This window comes from Talpa europaea (assembly GCF_964194135.1).
Source record: "Talpa europaea genome assembly, chromosome: 9".
NCBI lineage: Eukaryota > Metazoa > Chordata > Mammalia > Eulipotyphla > Talpidae > Talpa > Talpa europaea.
In genome coordinates this window covers 91,678,344-91,704,564 of record NC_140076.1, presented here as the reverse complement: position 1 = coordinate 91,704,564, position 26,221 = coordinate 91,678,344, and the positions used below count along the sequence as shown (strand labels likewise).

The 26,221-nt window shown below is 36.4% G+C and overlaps 1 protein-coding gene across 4 annotated transcripts in view; it reads right to left on the bottom strand.

The window, feature by feature from the left end:
- TENM2 (teneurin transmembrane protein 2) overlaps nt 1-26,221 on the bottom strand; it is a gene marked incomplete at its 5' end in the record, with an annotated part of 889,116 nt that overhangs the window by 786,840 nt on the left and 76,055 nt on the right. For all 4 annotated transcript variants that reach the window (XM_084243831.1, XM_084243832.1, XM_084243833.1 and 1 more), the window contains one exon: nt 24,820-25,095. In XM_084243831.1, the coding sequence (XP_084099957.1) occupies nt 24,820-25,095 (276 nt within the window). The remainder of the gene's footprint in view (nt 1-24,819; nt 25,096-26,221) is intronic.

Sequence of the window (26,221 nt, the reverse complement as noted above, 5' to 3'; positions counted from 1 at the left end):
TAACTTGAATATCTGTCTCAATCCTTTACAGTTTCCTTCATTTGAAGAACACAACCATATACACTGTAACACCATATACCCAGGAATTTACATAATCTCTCTGGTTGCTATAGGCATTTGAATTTAAGATTACAATTTCCAAGCACCCTAGATCTATACAAACTGCTCACCACCACCCATTACTAGAATAGTAACACTCCAACACAATGACAATGATGATGGAAAAGAAAACATACTTGACTGTTTAAGAAGGAAGGGCAAAGCAGGTGGCATATTTCAAATGGGTATAGAATTAACCTACCCTTGGGCCTCCCCGGTGGCGCAGCGGTTGAGCGCTGGGTTGCGAAGCTGCCCGCGGCCTCTGCGGCGCTGGTTCGATCCCCGGCTGCTCCCTGGCCACCGGAGGAGGGTCCCGCGTGGCGCGCAGACCTCTCCTGCCGCCCGCTGCTCCCCTCAGCAGTGTGCTTTGGTCCTTCTGCCTGCTCTGCTCCCCGCTCTGGCTCTGGTGAATTCTCTCACCCTCCCGTGCTTCTGACTGTACCCAGTGCTTGTATAAACAAACAAATAAATAAATGGATAAAGCATGCCTCTATTAAAAAAAAAATTTAATAAAAAAAAAAAAAAAAAAAAAAAAAAAGAATTAACCTACCCTCATTTCTTTTGTTTGCCTATTTGCATCCAGTGTTTTCTCAAATTAATTGCTGGTATATGTTTTCCTTAAATGTTTAATTAATATTGTAAACAAGCACCTTACTTTTAAATTAAATTATTAATCAAGAATTACATCTATCCTTGCATCAGATGGAGATGCATTTCATCCACTACCAAATGTCCATATGACTTCACTGACCAAACAAGTAAACTGACAATACCTGGGTATATACTAAAACTGAAAACTGAAAATGTAAGGTAGGTAGGTACTTTCAGATCTATATTAACTAGTCATGCTCCACAGAGACAATGCAATGTAGAAAATGTAATGAATAACTAGAATTCAGAAATGTTGAGATTCTAACCTTGCTCCAGCACATGCTCACTATAAAATCAGAGGCGAGACATTCTTCTTGGATGGTAGTTTTCTCCTTTTTAAAATACTTTTTATTCATGGAGTTTTGTGAAGACAAACTGCTCATTATAATCTAAGATATTCTGTGATCTATAAACCAAGGATTAATGTTGATGGTAATTGTCTTAAAAATCCAACCAATAAAGCAAGGATTTCTTTCTCTGGGCCGCAAATACGCACTCTACTCTACTTCAGCATAAGCAACTAAGCATGCAATTGCAAAAATAATTGAGCTCTTTAAGTCCATTGATAATACTTAATTCTATGAATATTCATGTAGAGAAGAATGCAATTTCCACAGACTGCCTAATGTGAAGTTGGAAAGAGGATGAAGCTGATTTTGATATGGAAAGGAAAGCAAACCCACTATTAAACATCCTGGATGAGAACTGACAAGGTGAATTGGTATACACTCTAAGTAAACTTTAAGTAAGTTTAATTAAACAAAAGTCTATTCGATTTTTTTTTTGCAATCTCATTTAGAAGCATTTATTTAGGTGGAGCATTTCTACTTAAAGACTTGGCAAGTCGTTATCTTTGACTCAATTACCTAAGACATTAAGCACATTCTCAGACGTCTTCAAAGAACCCCATTTATATCTTGAGTATTCGTCTCTGTTTTAAAATTAAAATGAGAGTTTTAATATCACATGATAAACAGAATTTTAGGTCTAAAGATGTAAAATAAAAGACTCAGTCATTGTGTTTCTGAAATCCCACATCACCTAGTGAACCGACTGCTTATCTTTGTCTCAACACACATTGACATGAAATGGGCAGACCCATGCTGGCTTCCCTTTTGGGCTGGGTGCTGGCATTGATTCTGTTTTTTGTTTTTGTTTTTGTTTTTGTTTTTTCCTGAATCATACTCTATCTAAGTAAAGGTTTGAGGGGTTTTCTTTCTGGGATTATGAGGTGAAACTGAGTGAAGAAAATATGTACAGAAACAATTCTCACAGAGCTTTGCTAAGTCTTTTGCAAAACACACTGTCAATACCAGGAGTTGTCTCTGAAGTCCTCACTGGTTTCATTTAAAATAGGGCATAATAGCCTGGCATTACTCAATACTTTTGTATAAAATGTATGAGATCTCCATGGGAAAGTTCACATTATGTGACTACCTATTCAGGAAATGAAAAACTACTCAGCAGCTATCTCATTTAACCCTGCTGTCCAGCAAAAGGGGCACACAGGATGCTTATTTACACAAAAGGAGGAACTACGTGTAGGTCACATAGCTTATATAACTTGACTTGTGTCCCATAGCTAACTAGCAACAGAACTGGGATTTGAGTTACCTGCAGGTAATCTCAAGGCCTTGTTCTTTACACCATACCCAGGAACCAAGTATGATGGCAAGGATCAAACAGCCTAAAAGTAAAACACCCCAAATGTTGAGAAACCAATGAATAAACAAACACAGTGGAATGCTGTTTACCAATAACAAGGAATGGAATACTGACAGATTCTGTGAAATGGATGAACTCTGAGTACATGACACTATGTGAAAGAAGTTAACTCAAAAGTCCACATATGGCAGATTCCATTAAAATACACTGCCCAGAAGAGGCAAATCCATAGAGCAAGAGCAGATTGAAGGTGGCTTAGAGCTCAAGGCTTGGCAGGGAAAGTTGGCAGAGGCTACTACAGAGTACTGGGTTTCTTGGGATGGAGGTGGGGTGATAAAAATGTTCTTAGACTGCTTATGCTATGGCCACAAAACTCTAGAACAGTTTATAATAAATAAGTGAATTGTACTCGATGTGAGTTGTATATTAATAATGCTGTTACCAAAAAGAAAAAAGAAGTGCAAGCCGAAGAAGCACAGGCAGTCTCTAAAGGGAACTGAGAAGTAAATGGAGGTAACCAGCACCCACTGAGAGGGCCGTCATCGACTTCAACAGCCAGCAGCACCGAGTTTACCTTCACTGGAGAATGTGTCAAAAATATGGAGTTTCATGCAAGAGCAATTGTAACAACTTCCAAGGGAGTCACTTGTGGCCTTGCTGACAAAAGTGGTTAAAAGGGCTTCCTTCAAAGGCTTATCTCTCTTGAAGAGGCTACACCTGAGTTTTATCATTTTCACTAGCTTGAACTCACCTCTCTTGAGGGCCAAGTGATAGTCAATCATAATATTTGCCTGCAGGATTTCTGCATTCACTGGAATAATAGGATCTTCTGATCTTCCCCTATGCTGATGGATAGTAAGTCATTTTTATAACCCCAAATCACCATCATTAGTTCTTTCTCAGGGAAATGCACCAGGAAAGTCTCCAATTTCAGAGGCCTTTCATCTCCCCTCATGCCTCTCACACACTACAGAGCCTCTCTCTGCGACTCCTCTCTTCTCACCATCTTCAAGTTTAATGACTTTCTCTTGGCCTAGAGACAAGAGGAGAGGCACAGATGGTACATTTTGAGATTTAAATTGGTTTAAAATTTAGGTGTCATTTTCTTCATGAAAGGTAAGTAGAGGATGGAAATAATTTACAGTTCTCCATGAAACCATTATTTTTAAATGGAGGAAAACTGTTGGTGAGGGCATGGTGCTTCATGTGGTTTAAAACATGCAGCTGTTCTTACCGATTTTCCTTAAAAATGAAAGGGAAATCTTTTGACAATGAGAAAATGACTTAAACAGTGAGTAGTGGCATCATGCTAGAAACAAACTTGGCCAAGGATGGAAGGAGTCTAGTGTTAGGTCTACACTAATTTCAAAGTCACCGCCAACTCTCTGTGTTTTTCCCTAGTGTAAGTTTGTACATCTTTATAATGCCTTCAGAATAATTTATCACATAGTAAAGATTTTAAAAAATCATTATTCTTTTGATCTAAAAATCCTTATACTTCAACTTTAATATGTTCTTTCTGAAGAAGCCGTCACGTGTATTTTATTCCTTGGAGAAATCAACAGCAGGGCACTCAAGCAGGTTGAAGTCTCTTCCAATCACATTTAACAAAAAAAAAGGTAAAAGTTTTTTGTTGTCTATCCACCATGACATATACTTTCTGGTGCAAGATTTGAAGTCCTGTGAAACACTGAGTCAAAACCTATGTTAGCTGAATCACTAAAGGGGATATCCAGACATTTAAACCATAGGTTTAGTGTTACTTTAATAACATGTCTTGCCTACGGCAATAATATTAATACAGCATATGTAAGCTCTGAACAACACTGATTTATATTTCTGTCTCTAGGGTACTTCAAGTAGACCTCTTTTACTACCAAGAAGCAAGGGTGGCCGATATTTCAGCCAAGTTTCATATCCCAAAAAAGCATCACTGTGAAAGCAGTCATAAGCCACCCAAAAGTCACAGTATTATTGCAGGGATGTATTAGTCTAAGGCAATTTCATCTACTAAGCAAAACTAAAAACCACACACACACATGCATGTGTGTACACATGCACAGCCACACAATTTCTAAGCTGATAAATCTTTAAGGAAAGGAACTAGAACCCTAACCAAATCCACTCTCCCAGACTCCTTGTAAAGGGTTTACTGCAAATCCACTGAAAGCTGCACAATTTGAAGTTTTTTAGGCCTCCTTATGTATTAGCTTTAAGGAAATGTTCTTTTATGAGGCTCTCAGAAGACTAGGGAGAGAGACCAAAATTAACTCAAAATATTATACTGCAGCCAATCACATGCTACCACTGGCTCTTCTGAGCATGGACACCCAAGGGGGGATTAGGCAATGAGGCTGTGTATGCCTCAGAGATCTGGTACTGCTGGCTCCAAAGAAAGCTCTTAAGACCCAAAAGCTGTAGAACAGTGCTTTTTTTTTTGTTCTCCTCTATTAAGAGAATAAAATACTTGTAATCATAATAATAGCTATTTATTGAGTGCTTATTATGTGTTAGGAAGTGTGATTTGTTTTTGGCTCACAGTGGTATTTTGTGCCCTAGAGGAGAATGGAGGAAGGACAGAAAGAGCACATGAGAACTTCAGGGGAAGTGTGGATGGAAGGCATGATCTGTTCATATTTCAGGCATGATAATTCCCCCTAATGTCATTGTCTGTTTTTTCAACACATGTAAGAGATCTGTGCTTGATCCATATTCACATTACTATCTCCTGGGTATTTTTGTAAGCATTAAAGTTTTATTTATACATACTTATCACTGCATAGGATTGCATGCCCAAAGACATGCATTCTCAAGAGCAGTGTATTAGGTTTTCAGCAGTGATTGTTTCTGTATATGATTATGATGCTAACTCTTGGCTCCTTATAGAACCAAGGAAGATGCAACACTACTAAAATGCACTAATTTCTATAATACCCACAACAGCTATTTAGAAAATGTATTCATTTTACCAAGGACAAAAGAGAATTTCAGAAAGTTTAAGAAACTGACTGATCACCCCACTTTTAAATGGAAGAAGTGGGATTTTAGTTCTGTCTAAATCCAAAACTTATGATTTAACTGATTCTTGTACTGTAAAAAATGATGCTGAAAATCTTTTTTTATTTAAAAGAAGTTACTAAAGAGCTGTAAAAAAAAAACAGTTATGTCCTATTAAAGGAAAAAAAGAGAGAGAGAGAAAGGGTGGACAGCCATTAACTATGCATTTGGTAGAGTGAAAACAGAAGAGATATCCTCTATAGAGGTCTGCTCTTCACCTTCATTTCTCTACTACTGGTAGGGGAATGAAGAAGATAAAATGAAGTTACAAATGAAGATAGTCAAAACTAAGTACCAATAATGGAAACTAATGTCAATGAGTTTATGCCATTTCTTAAAATTTGGAATGCCAGGGTTCTGATAGGAAAATTTACTCCCACACCAAAACCTGGACGGTCAATATCTTCTTGGAAAGAAAATTTATGATTTAGCTCTAAATAGGTCATGATGAGACTCTGTTATCCAAGGTCTGGTCAAGCAGTTGTACAGCCACATAATAAGGGGGAGAGGCTTTGATTAACATTCACTGTTTAGGTTTTTAGAGGAGTTATATTTTTAAGTTAAGCATGTTAGACTTTTACTCGGAACATTTTATACGCTGGCCTCTTAAAAAGTTAAAGACTTCTTATTTTATAATTATGTTCCAAATGCTACATAAATTATGAGATTCTTACTACTGTCCATGGTTCTCAATAAACATAATTCCTACTGTTCCAATATGAGCAATTCCAAGCATCTGTCCTTTCCTTAGGTATCCATGCTCTAGACAAAGGTCCTCTTGGAAAGAATATGATGAAAATTGTTACTTAGCATTATTCCTATGAGATAAAATGTCAAAATACCCACAGCAAAAGACATGATTATATCATCTTCTGTATCTGGGGCATTACTACAGGAAATGCAAGGTTTCGCATATGTAGAGGATTTGATGCCTGCTCTCACATCTCATTTTCTTTACACCCGCCTCTCCATGAGCCATTCAAGTATCTGCAACTGTCTCTCTACAGAACCTCCATCAAATGTTATCATTGTCAAATCTAAAGACTAATCCTCATCGTTTGTCCTAATTAAGGACACTGCAGCTTATAGTACATTTGACCTTGCTCTAGATGATCTTGTCTTCAAGGAATAGGGCAGATTCATCCCCCTTTTCTCTATCCTTTCTCCATCAACTTGGTTGATTCACCTTTCTTGAAATGCCCTCTAAAAGTAGAACTTCCCTCTAAGAGGGCCGGGTTACTCTACATCCCCTGCCCCAGCCATCTTGTCCCTGGATACAGCCCCAATTATTCCCTAGGGTTGAGAGTTCCCCTATCTCTGTTTGCAGGTTTACATTCTGACTTATTTCCATTAAAGCATTTCCAAGTACCAATTTAATATCCTTGTGTAGAAATCTAGCAAATGTATTTTCTGATTCAAAACTTCTTGTTTCCCTGGTAGACATTCTCCTCTTCCTAGTCTCTGTTTCTTTTATTGATTTTATTCTAACCTGGTAATTCTAGTTTTGTTCCTTCAAATATCCTTTGACTCCTCCCTGCCCATTTGAATTCATATCTTCCCACTTCAGTCCACAGCTATCCCCAGTCAATTTGTCTCTGAAATACTCCCCTTCACTATATTACTTTCCATCAGTCTTGCTGACCGAGATAAGAACATTATAGACTTACCCCTTCTAATATATCCTTCTGTTACAAGTCCTCCTCCCAATATCAAGTCCATATTTAGAATGATTTTTCTAAAACAGTCAGGGAGTCCAGTTACTCCTTTGTTAATAACATTCAGTGGCCCCCACAGCTTAAATGGTAAAGTCAAAATGCTTAGCTATGCAATTCTATGTTTTCCGAAAGTTGATCCGGGGTAAATGTCCTATTTTCCTATTTGTTCTCTTTGTATTTCTCTCCCACCCAACTTTCTTTTCTTTGTTTTTAGGTTGTTCTTAATTCCCTACACATACCAGCTCATTTGCAGCTTTGGATTCACAATTCTGTTGTAACCTCTGCTTAAGATGTCAACAAATCTCTTTCCCACCTGTTACAATCTTCCTCTAGCTTCAAAATTCAGCCAGAATACTCACTTCTTGTGAAACTTCTCATTATATAACAATATGCATCATTGCCTATAACAGTAGGTATCATTGTCTGTATTAAGTAGTAGGAATTTCATTGAGTCCATTCCAACAAGTAGTAGGAATTTCATTGAGTCCATTCCAACAAATTACTCACTGACTCTCCCCAATAAATACATGGGTAAGTATTTCCATTTTACCAAGGAAGAAACTCAGGCACAGAGAGATGAAGCAATTTTCCATGTCCTCAAAGCTAGGAAGTAACAGAACTGAGCTTGAAACTCAGACAGTCTCATTTCAAAGGGACATGCGTTTAATTACTGTGCTATTCTACCTTCTGCCCTTCTGTCACCATTAAGGTCTCTTTCTTCCTGCTAGGATGTGAGTTACTTGAGGGCAGGAATTATGTGAAATTTATCTTTGTATTTCCAATTCCCAGCATGCCGTAGACATTCAATAAATGTTTGATGATTGTATTCAGATTGAGTGATGCTGCAGTATTCTCCTGTAGTTAAAGGCCCTCTGCACTACAGACTACAACTGGGCTTCTTGCATATTTTGATCTCAACCCACATTTCTCATCTGCTCCTCACTTAGCTCGTCCTGGCTCATTATTGACTTTGATCCCTTTTGCAGCTCCTTTTATCATACACTATGTGAGTCCAGGATGGCTGCATCTCCATATTTACTGGATTAGACTTAATTAATATTTAACTCCATTTCCTTGAGGAACAAAACAGAAGCACAAATGAAGTCACCTTTAGAGTCCCTTTTTGATATACAAGGCAGACCTCCCACTTGTGACAGATTCCCAGAAAAAGGACAGTCACTCTAAGTGAAAATGATCTAATTCCCATTGTCTTTACGGCGAGATCAATGCAAGAACAGAGATTTACATTTCTGCCCAAGAAACTGATAGTTAAGGGTTATGAGGGAGGCACCAGAAATCACATTGAATCACTTGCATGCAATAAATCCATAAAATTTAAAAGCAGTCTAACTTGATTAAACATAGCAACAATGAAAATAATTTTTAAAACAGTAATACAGAAAGTAATCTGTACTATGCTGGAGTCTCTACCCTCTGGCAGGCACATGGCTAACAGCTTGATATACCTCATGTCATTCAATAATCATAAGAATAAGGAAGATATATACTCCTTAGAAGCTCTGAAATGATCTTTCTGTCTTTCCCTGTACTCCTAGTTCATTGTTTTGTTAACTCATCAGGTTATCACTTTCTCAAAATGAGAAAGATACATTGTCTCTCAAACTATAGACATAAAAACTCAAGCTAAGTTTGATTCTTAATCAATAAAAACCCATCTTTCAAAGCCTCCATCCTTCACTTTATAAAGTGATTACAACAGTCTCAAGGCATTTGTTTTCTTTAATCAGTTAATTTCTAGACCTGGAATTTCTATTGTCATTATTCTGAGACAAACTTTGTTAAATCAAATGTATAAAGATTTAGGTCTCCTAATGAGTATTTCATGATCTTTCATCCTTTGGAACTTGCCTCGAAGGGAAAAATTTGCCTCCCCCGCCCTTTATTTTCTCACCTTTCCATCTTGTTCTCCTTCCCTCCCTTTCATAGTTTCATGACTCAATCTGATAAGCAATGTGCTAGATGATGTGGAAAAGACCATGACTAAGACATGGTGTCACTATTATCAAGATTTCCTACAGTGTATAGAAAATGGCTCTTCCTTCTCTTGTACTTCAATATGAAATATTATAAAGGATCTGCATTTCCCAACAAACACCCACTGCTTTAAACTAAATGGTGATTCTATATCTTCACTAACATCACTAGTCAAACAATCTTAAAGAAGACAAATAGATTGGGAATATTTCTCTGGGATCAATAGTGAATCTGAGCACTAGGATTAAACCTCATTTCTCCGGGCCCTACTAATTAACTTTTAATTAACTTCTACTTAACTCCAACTATTAAAATAGTTTCCAGAAAACCATCCCTCCTGATCCCTGAACATCCAAATACTTCTCTTCAGTGTTTTTCTTAAATCCTTATTATGTGATATTATTATAATATAAATGATTTCTTCAAATGCTCACTTCACATTCTCCCTTCAGTGGAAATCCTACCCTTTCTAAAGAACACTGCTTGCCCTGGAGTGGTGCTGGGTCTTCCTCCCTGTGCCTTCTTACCACTGGACAGAGATGTAAAAGAGGGATATCTTGTTTCTTAGACTGATAGACCATGTATCTCAGTGCTCTGTAAATATTTTTAGTTTTGAAATCTCTTACCATCTGATTAGAGCACACATCATCTCTCACTCACTCATGCTGTATCACATGCCTGCCATCCTTTCTCCTCCTCTCTGGATAATTTCAACTTCTGGCTCTCTGTCACTTACTTCAAACATAACAGCTATCTCACATTCACTTCTCAGCTTCAGTTACTTATTGTACTGGTCATGACTTCCCATTGCTGAAAACCAAGCCCTTGCCTTACAATCAATTTCATATAGCCCACTCGCTAAACACTACTACTTATCTTCCAGTTGAATTGACCTTGTAACCTTCAAAGGATTGATTTTTATCACCTTCTCATATACATGGTGTTCTCTTTGTCATTCTTATTTAGCATACTTTTCAGGGTGAATCACTATAATCATTATGATTACTCATTATGTTAGGGGGGAAATCTAAGACTGCATCCCAACCTCCATATATTCGATCTTCATCACCATGGAAATGGTGGCAAAAAGTGAAAGGGGGGAATTGTTAGGGGGAAAAGGATGTCCCAAAGCAAATTCCATATAGGCTTTGTGGACTCCACCCCCACCCCAGGTCAAAGCCAAAGACACTGGGAACTCCAAATCCCATCACCACCCAAGGGAAGGTGGCTGGGACCTGAGGGTGGGGTTAAGCAGCCAGGTGGATATAAAAGGCAGACACGTGGGCTTTGGGGAACCCCATTTTGGCTCTCCACCAGCTCGCAGCGTCTGGCCAGCTCTGAGAGTGACTTTGGGTTTCCAGGTCGTCGGATCGGGTAGGACGCATTAAAGATTTTATTTCCCTATTTTCTCCCTGAGTTGTACATTTTCCTTATTTCCTTTCCTCTTGCAAATAAACTTTTTATTAACCTTTGTGTGTGTGTTTGTAGTAGAGTATTCATAAGTCCCTTTAAAGCGCGCGGGTGAGGACCCACAGCCAGGAACCCGTTTAATATCGGGGTTGCTCTATAACAATTACACCCCTTTACCTCTCTATAACTAGTGGTATTTAGTATTAACTTGGTAAAACTACAACCCAGGTTAAATCAAACTCCACCTACTTTGTGCCAACACTTGCTAGCATATATGGACACACACATGTCCCGGACCATGGAGAGTAGTGTCCTCATGCTCCTCATCATCCTCAGGGTAGTAGTTACTATGACAAGTAGCTTCTTTACACTCCTCTCTAAAACCAAACCCATCCCTCCTTCATCTTCCTTCTCAGTTGATAACCATAGTTCAAACATTACTAAGAAAACAGAAGCAAGCAATAAAGATTTTCAGAGAAGTCCACCACTTATCTACCAGTCTGCCACAATTTCCCTTCTCCCTTTAACAGAAATGGACTTCCCATGCACCTGTGCTTGTGAAAGAAGTCCCATTCTTTTGTTTATTACCGATGGATTTTTCCCTTCTCTAATCAGTCACACCAACCTAAAAAGACACAATTTTCTCTTATTAAAAACAAAGATAAAAAGAATTCTCTCGACTCTCTTCTCACATGTGCAGTAAAAATCTTGGGAAGAGATGTCTTTATATGTGTCTCTGGTTCTTGTCAACCCATTCTCTTATTAATGCTACACAATCAGTCTTTCACCATTTTCCACTCCAAAATTTGTTCCACCTCAGTTTCAGTTGATGGAACTTAGCATTTCAGTTGGCGGAAAATCCATACCTCTATTTTCTCAGAACAAAAACATGAGAGTTATCTTTTTCTTTTTCTTTCTATTTCTTATTGAAGAGCAGGAACATGAGTTCTACCCTCAAAAAATTTTAAACATAAATACAGTATTGCTAATTGTAAACATGATGCTATATAGCAGATCTCTAGAAGTTATTCATCTTGGATAACTGAAACTTTATGCTTGCTCAGCAGCATATGTACATCTTCCCCTTACTTTAACTCCTAGAAACCATCATTCTACTTACTTCTGTGAGTTTTAATATTTTAGAGATCTCATAAGTAAGAAATATTTCAAATAACAATGCTTTCAAGGTTCATTCATGTTGTCACATATGGCAGGCTATCCTTTTTTATATAGATAAATAAAACAAATAATACTACTTACTTTATCCACTCATCTATTGATAGGTATTCAGGCTGTTTCACATCTTGACTATTGGGGAGAATATTGCAAAAAACATGGGGCACATATATCTCCTTAAGATCATGACTTTCATCCTTTTGGTTAAATAGCCAAAATGGGGTTGTTGGCACACATGATAATACTATTTTTAACTTTTTGAGGAAATTTCGAACTGTTTACCATAGAAGTTGTACCAGTTTACTTTTTCATCAGTCATGTACAAGAGTTCCAATTTCTCCACAATTGTTGCCAACATTTTCTTTTTTTTTTTTCCCAAAAGTAATTATCATCCTAGCAGGTGTGAGATGATAACTGCATTTTGGTTTTGGTCTGCAATTTCTTCATTTGAAGAAACATGGAGATTTTTTTTATATATATATAAATAGTATGAACTTTTTTTAGAAACTGAAAGTTGTTTTTTTTTTCCCTTTAAGATTAGGAATAGTATAAGAACATTTGCTCACACCACTTATATTTAACAGAATACTGAAAATATCAGGCAGAACAAATAGGCAAGAAAAAGTGATAAAGGGAATTAAAATTGGAAAGAAAGAAGCAACATTATCTTTTTGCAGATGAATTGATCTTTTATGTAAAAAAAAACCCCAAAGACTCTACAAAGTATGATGAAACAAATTAAAGAAGAAAAAAAAATGGCAAGACATCCAATGTTCATGGATTGGAAAAGTTAACATTGTTAAAATGTTCATAGTTCCCAAACAATTTATATAATTGCAATTCACATCAAAATCCCAATGAGTTTTTTACAGAAATAGAAAAAAATCTTTAAAATTCACATAGGACCACAATGAATGCTAAATAACTAAAGCAATCTTGATGAAGAACAAAGTTGGTGGCATCACATTTTCTGATTCTGAATATATTGCAAAGCTGCAATAATTAAAATAGTATGATGGTAGCATAAAGACAGACATATAGACTAGGAGAACAAAATATCAAACCTAAAAATATGGTCACCTGATCTTCTACAAGGGCACCAAAAATACACAATATGTAAAGGCTAGTCTCTTCAACAAATGATGTTGAGTGAAAAATCCACATGTAAAAGACTAAAATTGAATACTTACCATACACCATCCATAATAATCATCTCAAAATTGATTAAACATAAATATATGATCTGAAACTATAAAATTCCTAGGAAACATGGGTAGAAAGCCCCATGACATTGAGCTTTTACAATTTACAATAAATCTTTATAATGATTTATTGGATATGACACTAAAACACAGGCAATATAAGTGAACTTAGACATCAAATTTAGAGGTTTCTACACAACAAAGGAAAATAAACCTATGGAATATGATTAATTGTTAGCCATATAACTGATATATTCAAATTTTAGAAAAAACTTCTACTATGCACTAACAAAATACAAAGAACCTGAATACTAAAATCATGTCTCTTCTTAAACACTTTTCATTCCATGCATATGGAAATGCTACTACATATAACTTCAAAATATATGAAGAATTAGACCATTTATCACCACTTCCACTGATCTTAGACACTGTCATTTCTTCTTAATTTGGCTACTTTAATAGTTTCCTAACTGGTTTCCACACCTGTGTTTCCATCATTCTATTAAAAACACAAGTTTGAGAGATTTTTTTTTTTTAATAGGAAGACAGATTATGTCACTCACATGCTCAAAATTCTTCATGAATATTTAGTTCTCTCAGAATAAAGATCATGATTTTAAATCATCTATGAAGCCCTACATGACTTGGCTGTATGTTTACTTCTTTGTCCTCATTCCCCACTACTCTTATCAATTTGCATTCTGCTGCAATCACAATGACTGTTTTCAACATGTTGGAAATATTCCTACATGAAATCTTTTGCACTAGCTATTCCATCTTTCTGTAATGCCATGGATCATGGATTATGCAGACATCATGGATTATGCAGACAAAACTGGAAGCCATCAGGAGCCCTAATAAAAACCACATAAGCAAGAATGAATGCAAAGCTCCTTTGTGGAGTTAATGCTTTTTCAGTCTCTTCTATAGGTGTTTCTTCTCCTCTAACAATTAAGGACAATTTAGAGTTTGTTCCTGGCTCTCTACTTTCTGTTTTATCCCCCTAGTCTTTATAATCACATAACTATCCACATTTCCTTTCCGTACTTCATAAATTCCAAAAGAGAACTCTTGATAAGTCCCAGAACCCTATCCTCTCCAAATATCCCTCATCTTAGTACTTAGGAATCTATTGCTTAAGTCAGAAATTCTTGAAATCTCTTCATTCAAACCATAACCAAGTTCTATATATCCTATCTTCACAATGCATCTCAAATCATTCACTTATCTACTTTGGTAAAAGATTCATAATTCTCTTTAGTTCCAAAGGAAATAGATAAATCAAATACTGAAGAACTCGAAGGGATGGGAGTTCATAGATAGAGAGACCATCATGGTTTCATAGAGGACTTAACATCTTAGGTAATTCTTTTGAGAACAGATGCAATTGTGATGGACAGGTGGGTTTGGAGTAGCTCTAAAAGCAAAGGGTATAGGATGAACAAAGACACAAAAGAGGAAAGAGTGTGCTCTGTTAAAATAAGCAGCCTAGTTGGGCTGGAGCTAAAAATATATTTAAAGGAGAAGTTGGAGCAAGGAGTAAAAACATAAAATTGGACTATATTGTGGAGGGCCTGAAATACCACAGTGGGACAGATTAAGTTGATTTGTATACTTCCTGCCTTCCCAATGTGCCATGATGTTCATAGGCATAAATGTGCATCAGCGGAAGTGGAAGATAGCCTGTGTTCTCTTAATTGTTTTGCATTACACTAGGGTCTTTTCCATTCTAAATGTACAAGGGGATGCCCCAGAATATAGAACTTTTTCTACTCTTTTATTTTCTGTAACATCAATTATTAAGCAACACTCTATATTAGTAGAGCCATATGCTTATTATAACAGTAATTGCTTCCACAGGATTATTTTCAGAGTATTTCTTTATGTGCTGAGATATTTATCTTGCATGCAGAACTACCTATTTTGTAAAAAATACCAATAGCTGGGATACCACTGTGCTTATGATTACTATCCTCATTGAATCAAAGGCACCATAGATGGAGGAAGTTTTAAGAATATTTAATACATCATTTACTCGATTCTATCTCCTCAAGGTGCCTTGCAGATTGTCTTGGCAGATGTGAATTTCCTTTCATCATGTGGAATGCAGTTCTATCCTTGGTTTGTTATAAATTAACAATCTGAAATAAAGTCCTGCATTCTGAACAACAGCTAAAATATTTAATATGAAAACAAATTCCCTACCCTACTGAGAACTACCATTTTTTCTTTGTTAGTGCAACCATTTTAAATGGTGTTCCCGCTTTCAAGCCTGATGTATTAAATGGATTTCTGAAATCTTCAAGTTAGTGTATGTGTGTGTGTGTGTGTATACATATATATAGTATATATAATTTTTTCTATCTTACAGAAATTAAGTCACATGACTTTGAGAATGCAGTAAAGTGATCTCACACTTATAAATTTTGAACTGTACACTTACATTGTATAGCAAGACATACTTTGGGATCACTGTACTTATTTTAACAAATTAATACAGACTAAAAAGTAAGAAGGGCTTTTCTAATGTCTTCTTATCTGGAGAAGAAATACAAATCATAAAAAAGAAATATAATAGAAAATCAACACATGGGGAATTGCTATGTTTCAGTCATTTTCAAATAAATGAAAGCCAGAATTAAAATATTTTCACTGATAAATAGGGAAAATAGTAAAATAGTTTCCAGTGAATCCTGATGCAAGAAGTGTCTTCCATTTCTGATCCAAAAATGGAAACTCACTGAAAAGGATGATAATTTTCACAACTATGTGTGTCCTAAATCTTCTGTAAAAAAAGAATTAGGGATGTGCATAGGATTTGATTTATATCGTTGGTTCATCACAATGGTCTTTACTGCTTCTAAAATAAATATGGGAAAAGTATTAATCTAATCAAGTGTCATGTACCTCTTAACTAGTGCAGAAAAATCTAATTCCATGGGGAAAAGTTTGTAATATTCTTATTGAAACAAATAATATAATAGGACTTCTTACCGGTGATGCCAACTCTAAAAAATTTATAAACACACACACACAGAGACTGAAAAACTATGTACCAAAATGTTAACCACGGTTATTTCCAGTGTCAATTTACAGGTGACTTTTATTTTTCTTCAAGACTCATGTGTTTTAGGCATATTATGCATACTTATGTGATGCAGTCAATGCACATATATACATGATTGCATATATGTATATGTTAATATTGTATATCTTGTTGAAGATATCAGAAAGGGTTAAAAATAAAAAAAAATTGACCTTGATCAGCAATAATTAATGGTATTAAAATAAAAAAAAATAGCAGCCTTAGTGTTCTGTTTTATTTTGGGAGTACAAATGTTTAATGCTCTTTAGAAAATGAAGAACACAACACTTTGTATCCTATGGGACCTGATAAACCTAAGTATTCTTTTTAAATAAGGAAGACTTAAAGTACAAGAACTTAATACATTACAATGTTTTTCAAAAAGCAACAAATATACTTCAAAAGCAAAATGAGAAAATTACAAAGGATGAACACAATGAAAACCAAAAAAAAATACAAATTGAAAGCCTCAAAGAGAAATAAATATAACTCTTTCAAATCTGATTAAGAAAATATGAGGTATAAAAATATAAAGGAGTGGGAATGAGAAAGAAGACATAACTGTAGTTATAGAAGAACTTAACCAAATTGTATGAGAATATGACTTCAGAAGAAACAGGATCTAGATAGACTATGCCATAGAAGAGGATACAGAAATAGAAATAATCCTCAAGAATCTGTTAGTCAACCTGGAAGAGTTCTATTACACCTTACCTAGACACACTGACTCTTCCTTTTAAAATAATATTAAGACCTATTTTCTGTGTACATAGCAATATTTGATATTATTATGTTATAATATTATTTAATCATTCATTAAATACTATTAGCATTGGAGTGTAGCTCCACTGTCACTGAACCTAATAGACTACTCTGTAAGGAACATTCCTTATACAGCATTGGCATCATATCAGATGTTTTTCATATTTTAATATCTTGATTACAGATATTCAGCAATGATAAACTACCTAGGGGTAAATCCCTACACCCAAAATGTCAAGAAGCAGGATTCTCCGTAATCCAGATAATTCTTGGGTCACCCAACCAGGATCACTCCGCTTATTACTTGGTTTGCCTCTAAAATCACTGCTTCTAATTTTGTTATGTTTCTGTCCAAACACCTGTATGTGTACACAAGCACGTGTGTGAGAGTATGTGTGTTTGGATCAGATGATTTTCTAAATTATAACACCCCTCTGGTCAAATAATCTTTAAGTGTTTATCTAAGTCTTCTTAATTAGACCTTAACTCTTTAGGCTAGAACTCAAAACTTCTGGTCAACTGGTTCCTACACACCTACAGATACATTCTAACTGCTGACCAATAAATCACTATGTTCCCATTAGTTTGACTAAGGTTAGAAATTTTTTGCAAGAGAAGCTTCCTACAAAATCATTGTCATCTTCCCACCACCCTCACCCCGACCCCTTTCTCCATTTACCACACATTGATTTGTCTTCATTTGGAATGTCCAGCACCTCATTTATAGTCATATAAACTTTAATAACTCATTTACAACCTAATTAAAACATCACCTCCTCAAAGTTGCTTCACCAATACCAATCTGCTGACATGCACAATGTCTGTACATTTTTCTATTGAGAATTTACAGGAATTTCTCTCTATACATATGGGGTGCTTATTATCTTAAATAATTAGCAAAGTAAATATTTCTCTCTCTCCAAGTAAGAAGTGAAAGTTGAGACAGGGGATCCAAAGCAGAAAGTAGAAATTGCATGACAAAAAAGTAGGATGTGATTGGCACAGATAGTTATGAAAAATAAGAAAGATATTTTAATAGATCACCACAAAATAACTCTTCCACATACCTATATAATACATATAATTCATTTCATAGATCCTTCTAGATCAGTAAATGTGTGATAATGCATTTCTTGCATAAAGCACACTAGAAAGAAAGACTTGCCAAACTTCCTTTTGTGTTCCCTGTGGATCTATGCCCACTTTTTAATATCTAACACCAGCAGAAACACTGCTATTATGTTGATCTTCTCTATTCCCCTTGGTGAGTATAAACTTCTATGAATGGAGGTTTTAAAGAATGCCAACTCAAATATTTCAGCCCTTCCATTAGTAAACATACTTGTATTTCAATTACCCTTCATAAATATCCTAGGGATGCTAAACTGGGAGAATATCATACTGTGAATAAAAGCCATCCCTGAATAATACTTGGATATCCTGCTTACCCACTTGCAGAGGAATACCTCTTAGTGCGTGTTCTAAGAGACAATTCTGTCTCTCACTTGTTCCCGAGGCACCATAATCCAGCATTGCTCCAAGTTTTCTTCTCCTGAGATATTGGAGGACTTCATCTACCACTCCACTTTCCTCATCTAGTCTTTGCTTTATCATCTTCCACTTTACTATAATAGATTCCATGAACCATTGCCTGATCAAAACTGAACATAAATAGTAGGAATTCATTTTTTTCCTCTTTAAATGGCTGCCTCCTGAAAAGCCTTGGGGTTTTGCTTCACCAGTTAAAGTGGCTAAGGTTTTAAAAATCAGTTTTCCCTCCATCTATTTCTTAAGATTCTACCCTAATGAAACTGATTTTCAGTTGAGTTAATGTCACCTGAATGTCTTAAAATTAAAAATTTTCATGTAGCCAATTTAAATCCATTTTATAGATGAGCTCAACTTACAAAAAAGAAACAGTATTATAAACACTGATTAAATTATGCCAAAATTGATGTTATCTAGCTTGGTCTGCCATTTTTAGTACCTCTGAAGTACACACATCAATGTTGGGAACTGTAGTAAACTCATAAAGAGGCAAAGCCCACTCCCCCCATAACTGAGCAGGGCAGTCTGGAGGAAGCCTGGGTAAATTGGAGGTATGTAGGTCCCCTGAGGACCGATGGGTCTGGCTTTTCTCCCTATTTGTCCAGAGAAATCCTGGACAAGAGTTACTGGATCTTTCCCATTACCATGGAAGCCAAAATTTACAAAGAAAAATGAAGTTAATATGAAAATCTTCCCTACGTACCTGTGATTTCTACATCACTGACCAATCTATCAATTGAAAAATCCCCCCCCTCACTATTTCCCAGTTTCAGAATGGGAAATTGAAATGTCTCATTATTTTTCAGAGGTGTTTCTCAAACTCTTTTTAGTCTGGTATTATTGTCTGTGCAAATTCATTCTGATTGCATTGTCTGCAAAAATTTATACTATCAACTTCCTTAGCATTAACACATTTTATTTATGACCCTAATACTTGGTTTCATCTCTCCCAGAAATATAAATTTAATATTATGCTTGACAAACAACAACTAAAGTAGAGAGTGACTGAACAATGAGTGAACAAAAGTTAAGAGTTTTCTGACTGAAGAGGCTTCCAGTTGTGAACTGGCAAAAATGTGTTGCCTCTCACTCTTTTACTGCCTTTGCTACTTAACTGGAGAGAAAGTGCAGATATCAGGAACTCAGCAGCTTAAAACCACATGATTATCCACCAAGCCCAATGTCTCCCCGAAGGCCTGGAGATTACACGTGTAATAATCAGGCAGTCCTTGCCAAAAGTAAGGCTTAGTGCTTCATTTTATTTATTGTACTTATTGAATGGAGCCATTGCTTGATAGCCCCTGGGAGCATTAGCAAACATGAAAGAAACCTCCAAAGGAGAGAAAGAAATATATAAATAACTAAAAACCATGCCACTAAAGTTTATAATCTGGAACATGTAGTACTGAAATCAAGCACTCTTATACCCCTTCAAGTACTCTGTTTGACTTAAAAGTAACTCATGCAGTGCTTTATTTGCTAAAAACATAAATCTCCACCATCTCACAGATGGTCTGTTTGTAAAACATCAATCCTTTCACTTATGTAGCATGCCACGGGCCCATGTGATATTCCTAAATTGTCCCTCTGGCTCTATTATATTCAGCTGCATTTTAGCACTGCCATAATATACATTTAAGATTCCCACTGATAAGCTGGGTAAAATATGGTGCTCTAATATCTGGATCTTAAGAAAACTGAACAAGTTATTGTAATAGGGTGGTCCCCAGGAAAGGGGGAGGTTTCAGGTTCCCTGCCCCACATTGGGCACCAAATCTGTTATAGATGGAGTTTTACCCACGAGGGGATGGGTAACTTTGGGTGGGGCAGGGAACCTAAAACCTCCCCCTTTCCTGGGGACCACCCTATTACATTATGAAGAACAAATCATTCTTCATTAAAGGATAAACAAAATTGAGACCTGGTGACACATGTTCAAGTCTTTTAATGGATCGTTCCCAGCCATGATAATTCATTCCATGTTCTTTTCTTATAAATTTAACTCTTTGAAATTTCTGAATGTAAACAAAATTTAAAAACACAGCTTGAAGTAATTGTCATCTAAATGCATTTAAATTTTGTTTTCACTCATTGTTTTTAAAGGACATCATACAACATTTTCTTTAGATTCCATGGATGTTTTTCCCATAAAACTTGACCAGAAAAGAAATCATCCCTGAATCAACATCAGAAGTACAGTCAAATATGTAGCTACTTCTTTTACTCTTCTTACACTGGCTTTTTGCTTTTGTGAAGAGCAAAATTATGAGCCCTTAGCTGTAATTGTCCTGTACTTTCAGCAAGCTTTATATATCTGCTGTAGGCATTCCCTGTAATCTTCATATGTGGGATGGGAGAGGCGAAAGGAGTGGAGTGGATTAGGAAACACAAATTTGAGAGTATGTAATAGAGTGGTGCAGGAGCAAAGCCACAGCAGTCTGCATGTGCTTACTTACTTGGCACTCAAATGGAGCCATGACTGAGGAGCTGGCTTTTTGAGGAGAAAGTTGAATAACTCTAGAAACTCACCTCATGTGACAGATGAATGCAGTGTGGTTGGCAACACCCTAGAGACCTGGCCCCTGGACCAAGGGAAGCCCTTCCCCCTCTTGGAGTTCATTTGTCAAGTGTCAATGAATATGCAGCAAGAACCCTGGTGTGTCCCAGCCCTCCTGGGGACACAGAAAGCCCTCCTGCCAGTGCCAGGAGGACTCACAATTGAATAGAATGGAATCTGTGTTCCACAAACACACTTTACACAGATTCACTCTGTTGAGAGCCAACTTGTCTTATAAATGCATTTTGTGAAATTCAATAGAATTAACCTAACATTTATATTTTCAACCTCAAAATACATTAAGAGAATTATAAATTTCCCAATTGACAACAGATGAAAATGAACAGTGCCCTTATTTACTTGAAGTGGAAATGGAGAGGGCAAAGGAGGTTAATTTTCTTAAAGCTTTGACAAAAATCAGATTCAGCTTTCTGAATTTTTGGCTTCCTATCTCTTGGCCAAGCTTAATTTCTTTTCTTTGTCTTTTTTCTTTCTGTATTTCCAATAAAATAACTGAAACTAGAATTATGCTGGGGAAAAAAAAAAAGTTATTTTAAGTCCCCAAGGTGAAGAAACCGCCTGAGGAAATCAAGAGTACATAGACCATATTTTTTACAGTGTGTGCTATTCCGCATTTTTAAAGAGACAATTAGTAATTCTGTGTATTAGTGACTGCCCCATTTTCTCCATAACTCAGGAGATACAAAGGGCCTTAGAGAGAACATATTTTAAGTGGGATGTTTATTACCCCCTCAAAAAAAGTGGAGAAGATGATTCTAATGTAAAGTCACTGGGAAAGACCTGTCTAAAGATGCATTGGTCAAATCTCACAGTGGCCAAAACTTGGCCCTCCTGTTCTCAAAAACCATTGCCATTTCTAACCAAGCCATTATACATTTAATGATGGAATCAAAGCACCTGATAAAATGATCTGACCCTGAGAGTTTTATCTATTTATCTATTTAAAGCAACCCAAATGAGCACCATGTTCACTTAGTGACCAGACGGTGAGTGTGCGACACAGAACTGTGAGTGGTGATATATCAGAACATTCTACACTGCAGGATGAAAATATAAAAAGGAAAATTTCATCAATGCATTCAGTAAGATGAGACTCACAAGTCCAGCATGAAGGAATTACTGGTGGCAAATCAGGGATTTTCTGACATAAGCTTAAAGGGTGGACACACACGATTCCTACCATAGAAACAGAAGCCGTTTTTGATATCTGTCTTCACTTCCTAACTAAGTAAAATAAAACAATCAGGATTTATTAATGGTGATTTTAAATAAACACCATAAAAATCCATGGACCTCATAATTCCATCATAAAAAAATTAAAAAATAAAACACATGGGATCCAAAGAAAATATTCACTTTATGAACACATATTCTTCCAACCTAAAATGGAATTGTAGAGCTTCTTTCTCAAAGTATGGATTCTTGTTACTTCCTCTTCAAGAGAGGCATACCTAAAAGGTTATTGATTCCATTCTGAAGGACACAGTGTTTATTACGGAAGAAGCCATTGCGGGGTACAAGTGTGAGAAATTAATGATGGTTTTGTAAGTGTCCATGCTGTGGTGTGGAACCATGGGGCAACTGTCAATCTATATGATAATACATTCCCAAACTTCATAAAATCAGTGATGTGAAAAAGCATTGATTTCTTTGCGAGCTAAACAGAATTTGTCAAAGAGAAAGAACAAGAAGTTTACGGAAGTTAACACCTCAGCCTGCAGAGTGTCTGTCCCTCACTCCTTATTTGCTTAAAGAGTTTATATGATGTGATGTGTAAAATTTCTTATTTTTACTTCCAGCCTCAAATGAGAGCAGCACATGCATTATATATTTTGAATACATGAAATACAGAAACAATTTTATAAAGAGAAGAGGAAATATATTCTATCTGTGTATTTTGAAACGATTGTCTATCACCTAAGCTTCAACCTGAGCCTCAGTAGTTCCCCTGTGCTTTGCCTGACACACCAGAGTCGCTTAGTACTTCATATTTTTTCTTTATGCAATTCTGACTACATTATAACTGACATTATGGTGGTGGGGAGTAGAGACTGTTTATTTCCTATCTGGACACACCACAGTATTTATGTGGACTCCCCCAAAGTGAAAATCATTCAAATATGATGTTTCTGATAATACTGGGGGGAAAAAAGACCTCATTACTTAAAAAATCCTCCTATCTATAACATTTCCAGGTAAATTCAAAGCAAGTGGTTTGTGTTCCCTTTGCTTCACTGGGAAAACTTTCCTTATTATTTGAGTTTTTAAGATGTATTCAGCTTTAAAAGAGAAAAGGTACGGATTCTATAATAGGTATAAATAATTCTTTATGGATGGTTCCCATGAGACCAGTGAGAATAGCAACCATGGCAGATTTGCTAAAATACCTTCATTAACATGTGCCCTACGTTCTTGGATTACGAGCGGTTTTATTTATTAGGTAATCAAACTGCCTCCATTTAAAGAGTAGCTGCTACACACTGAAGTTGAAAAAGTACATGCGTAAATGGATGCCTTTATGAAAACTTCTCAAAGTAATTTGCTATCAAATAAGCAACTCAGAGTGTGGATTGTGCCAAGTGTCAGAATTTTGTTAAAATTTAAAAGGAGTCAAGTGCAGTTTTTTTGCCTCAAGAGTACACCTTGATTAGCTACATGAACAGAGCCATAAGTGAGACACATCCCCTTGTCCCCACCGGAGCATACATTATTTCAGAATTAACCATAAATTGAAATGCAACAAAGTGACATCTTGTTGAATATATGCAACTTACCCAAGAAATGATGTATTTTCAGCCCCATTTTGAGATTCAATGGTATTTAGCTTTCTGTTGCATTCACAACAAACTGCCTGCCTGTAAATCATTTTCTTTTTTTCAAATGTGAGAAAATACTTAAAGCTATTCTAGTAGGAGTTTATAATATTTCTTACAAGCATTCTTAACTGATCTATTTGTAAACATTTTAATGGTAATTCTTTTAGCAAACACACAATATATTCATAACAAACTACACAGCATTTGATGTTTTCTTCAGAAACCAACTGTACCTAATGCAGTTTATCTTTTAGAAAATGTTTCTGACTACACACAGTTCTGAGTTGCTAAGAAATCCACAAATAAGCACCTTATCTCTTTAAATGACTTGTTCAGGCTTCTCTATATTTACTGTTTAATGATCGGAAGCATTTAATTTTCAAAGTTTCATTAAAACCCATCTACAAAGCTGATGGATAAGCAATAGTGATTTCTGATAGAAGATGTGGGGAGCCATTAACCTACAAAGGTACCAAGGAGAAAAGTAAACATAGAAGAGAATATTTTTTTGAAGACAAGTCTCTTCCTATTTGTCATTATTAAACTCCAGAGCATCTGTTCCAAGTGTGATCTTCAATACGGATATGAGGCATTGCTGCCTGGAAATGAAAGTCTAAGATAAGGTAGTATTCTTAAGAGATCTTCATGAAAAAAAATAACCCAGGTTGCCATTTACTGGGAAGGGGAAATCAATACAAAGACCTCAAAACTTGTGGAGAGAGGACATTTTCTAGGTATAGGTCATAGTTTATCAAGTTGCCTCTTTTGCAATGTAATTTACTTGCTAATAAGACCAACTGGCTATACCTGAATTCAGTGTTAACATCCAAATGCGATTTTAAAATTCTCTCCTCATTCCTCATGTGCTTGAGCTGTGCTAGTTTACATCACCCAGCTCAGACTAGGTAGATGAGATTGATTTAAAAGAAAGTGAATGGTTTGATACGCCTCTTTGTAAAAAAAAAAAACAAAAAACAAAATAAAAATAAAAACAAACATCCTCAGCCCACATGCTGCAGTCCCCCAAACATGAAAAGGCATTTAAGAACAGGCCTACCGTTCTCATCGTCTGACTTATTTTCGTTGTCGGAATCGGTCAAGGTAAGGGCTGAGTTTTCACGACTGGACAGACCGGAACTGCGCCTGGATTTTATCCCTCTCCCCCAGAGACGGATGGCGTGTTCTGGAGACATCCCTCCCTCTGTGTCGGAGTCGGCATCGGAGCCTGTGCTCAGTGAGTAGCCCTGGTGAAGGATCCCCATGTCGGAACAGTAGCCACTTCGGTGAGGGGAGGGCTCACAGATCCCCAGTTCCGCTAGGGTGAAGTTAGTTCCTAGGGGGACAGCAACAGGCAGACCGATTATAATTTGTGAGCTACTTTACAAAGTTAAAACGTATCCTTACAAAAAGAGACAGACAAGTTTCCCATGCCAAAAAGTATATTGGATTTGCTATGGTGTCCAGTTCCTGGGCAAGAGTATTTAGGATAGTGGGGTGTATGTGAGGCCAATATCTAACAAAATAAATAAATAAACAAACATCTAAGATGGGTTTTAATCCTGGGTCAGAGAGTTCAGATTTCAAGATTTTAAAGAATTTACTGCTAGTGTCTAAGTAGCACCAAATAAATTTAGAAATGTTGAACTCAGGATAATCACTAACAGATAGATACCAAGCATTGACTTTGCTTGAGGCATCTTTTATTTTGTGGCTTTCTTTCATGTTTCAAAATTTTACCACTTTTTGAAGATATTATTCCATCGTTTTAAAGATCAGGAAACTCAGGAACAGAGAACAAAAAGAGTTACCCAAGGCCACACATCTAGATTGTAGGAAACCCCAATCTGGTTCCTGACCTTTCTTGCACAGCAGCTTAATCCTTCACTCAATGTGAGCAGTGACCAGAGAAAGTGTCAGCTTCCCACTGGTAAGTCTTACTGTGGCAAGTCTCTTGATTTCTCAAGTCCATGTTTTCTCATTAATAAAATCTGGGTATTGATCTTTTAAATCCCTTTCAGAACCATGGTGTATCTTCACCAAACTAACTAAACTATTGCTTTTTGTTTTCTGGTTTTGCTTTTTGCATGTTTTTTAATGAAGATAAATATGCTGTATGTTATTTAGATCAGTATTCAGGGATGAACAATCAGTCCTTTTGTAAGTGTAAGCGATATGAAACATTTTCTCCTTGCTAGCACCATTTAAAACCACCACTAGGATTCACCTATAGAAAGCCCGTGTGTACACATAGGTCTATGCAGGTGTGGGCATGTGGCCTGATGGGAAGCAGAAGAGAATCGGCATCTATTGAATACTCACACTACCATGTGTCAGGCACTGGGCCAAGCACTTTATGGGCTTTATCTCATTTAAATCTCATAATAGCCCTGCAGTTTAGGTGTTGGCCACTTTACAGAGAGGCTCAATACGTTTCCTTGGCAAGTGGCAGATCCAGAATT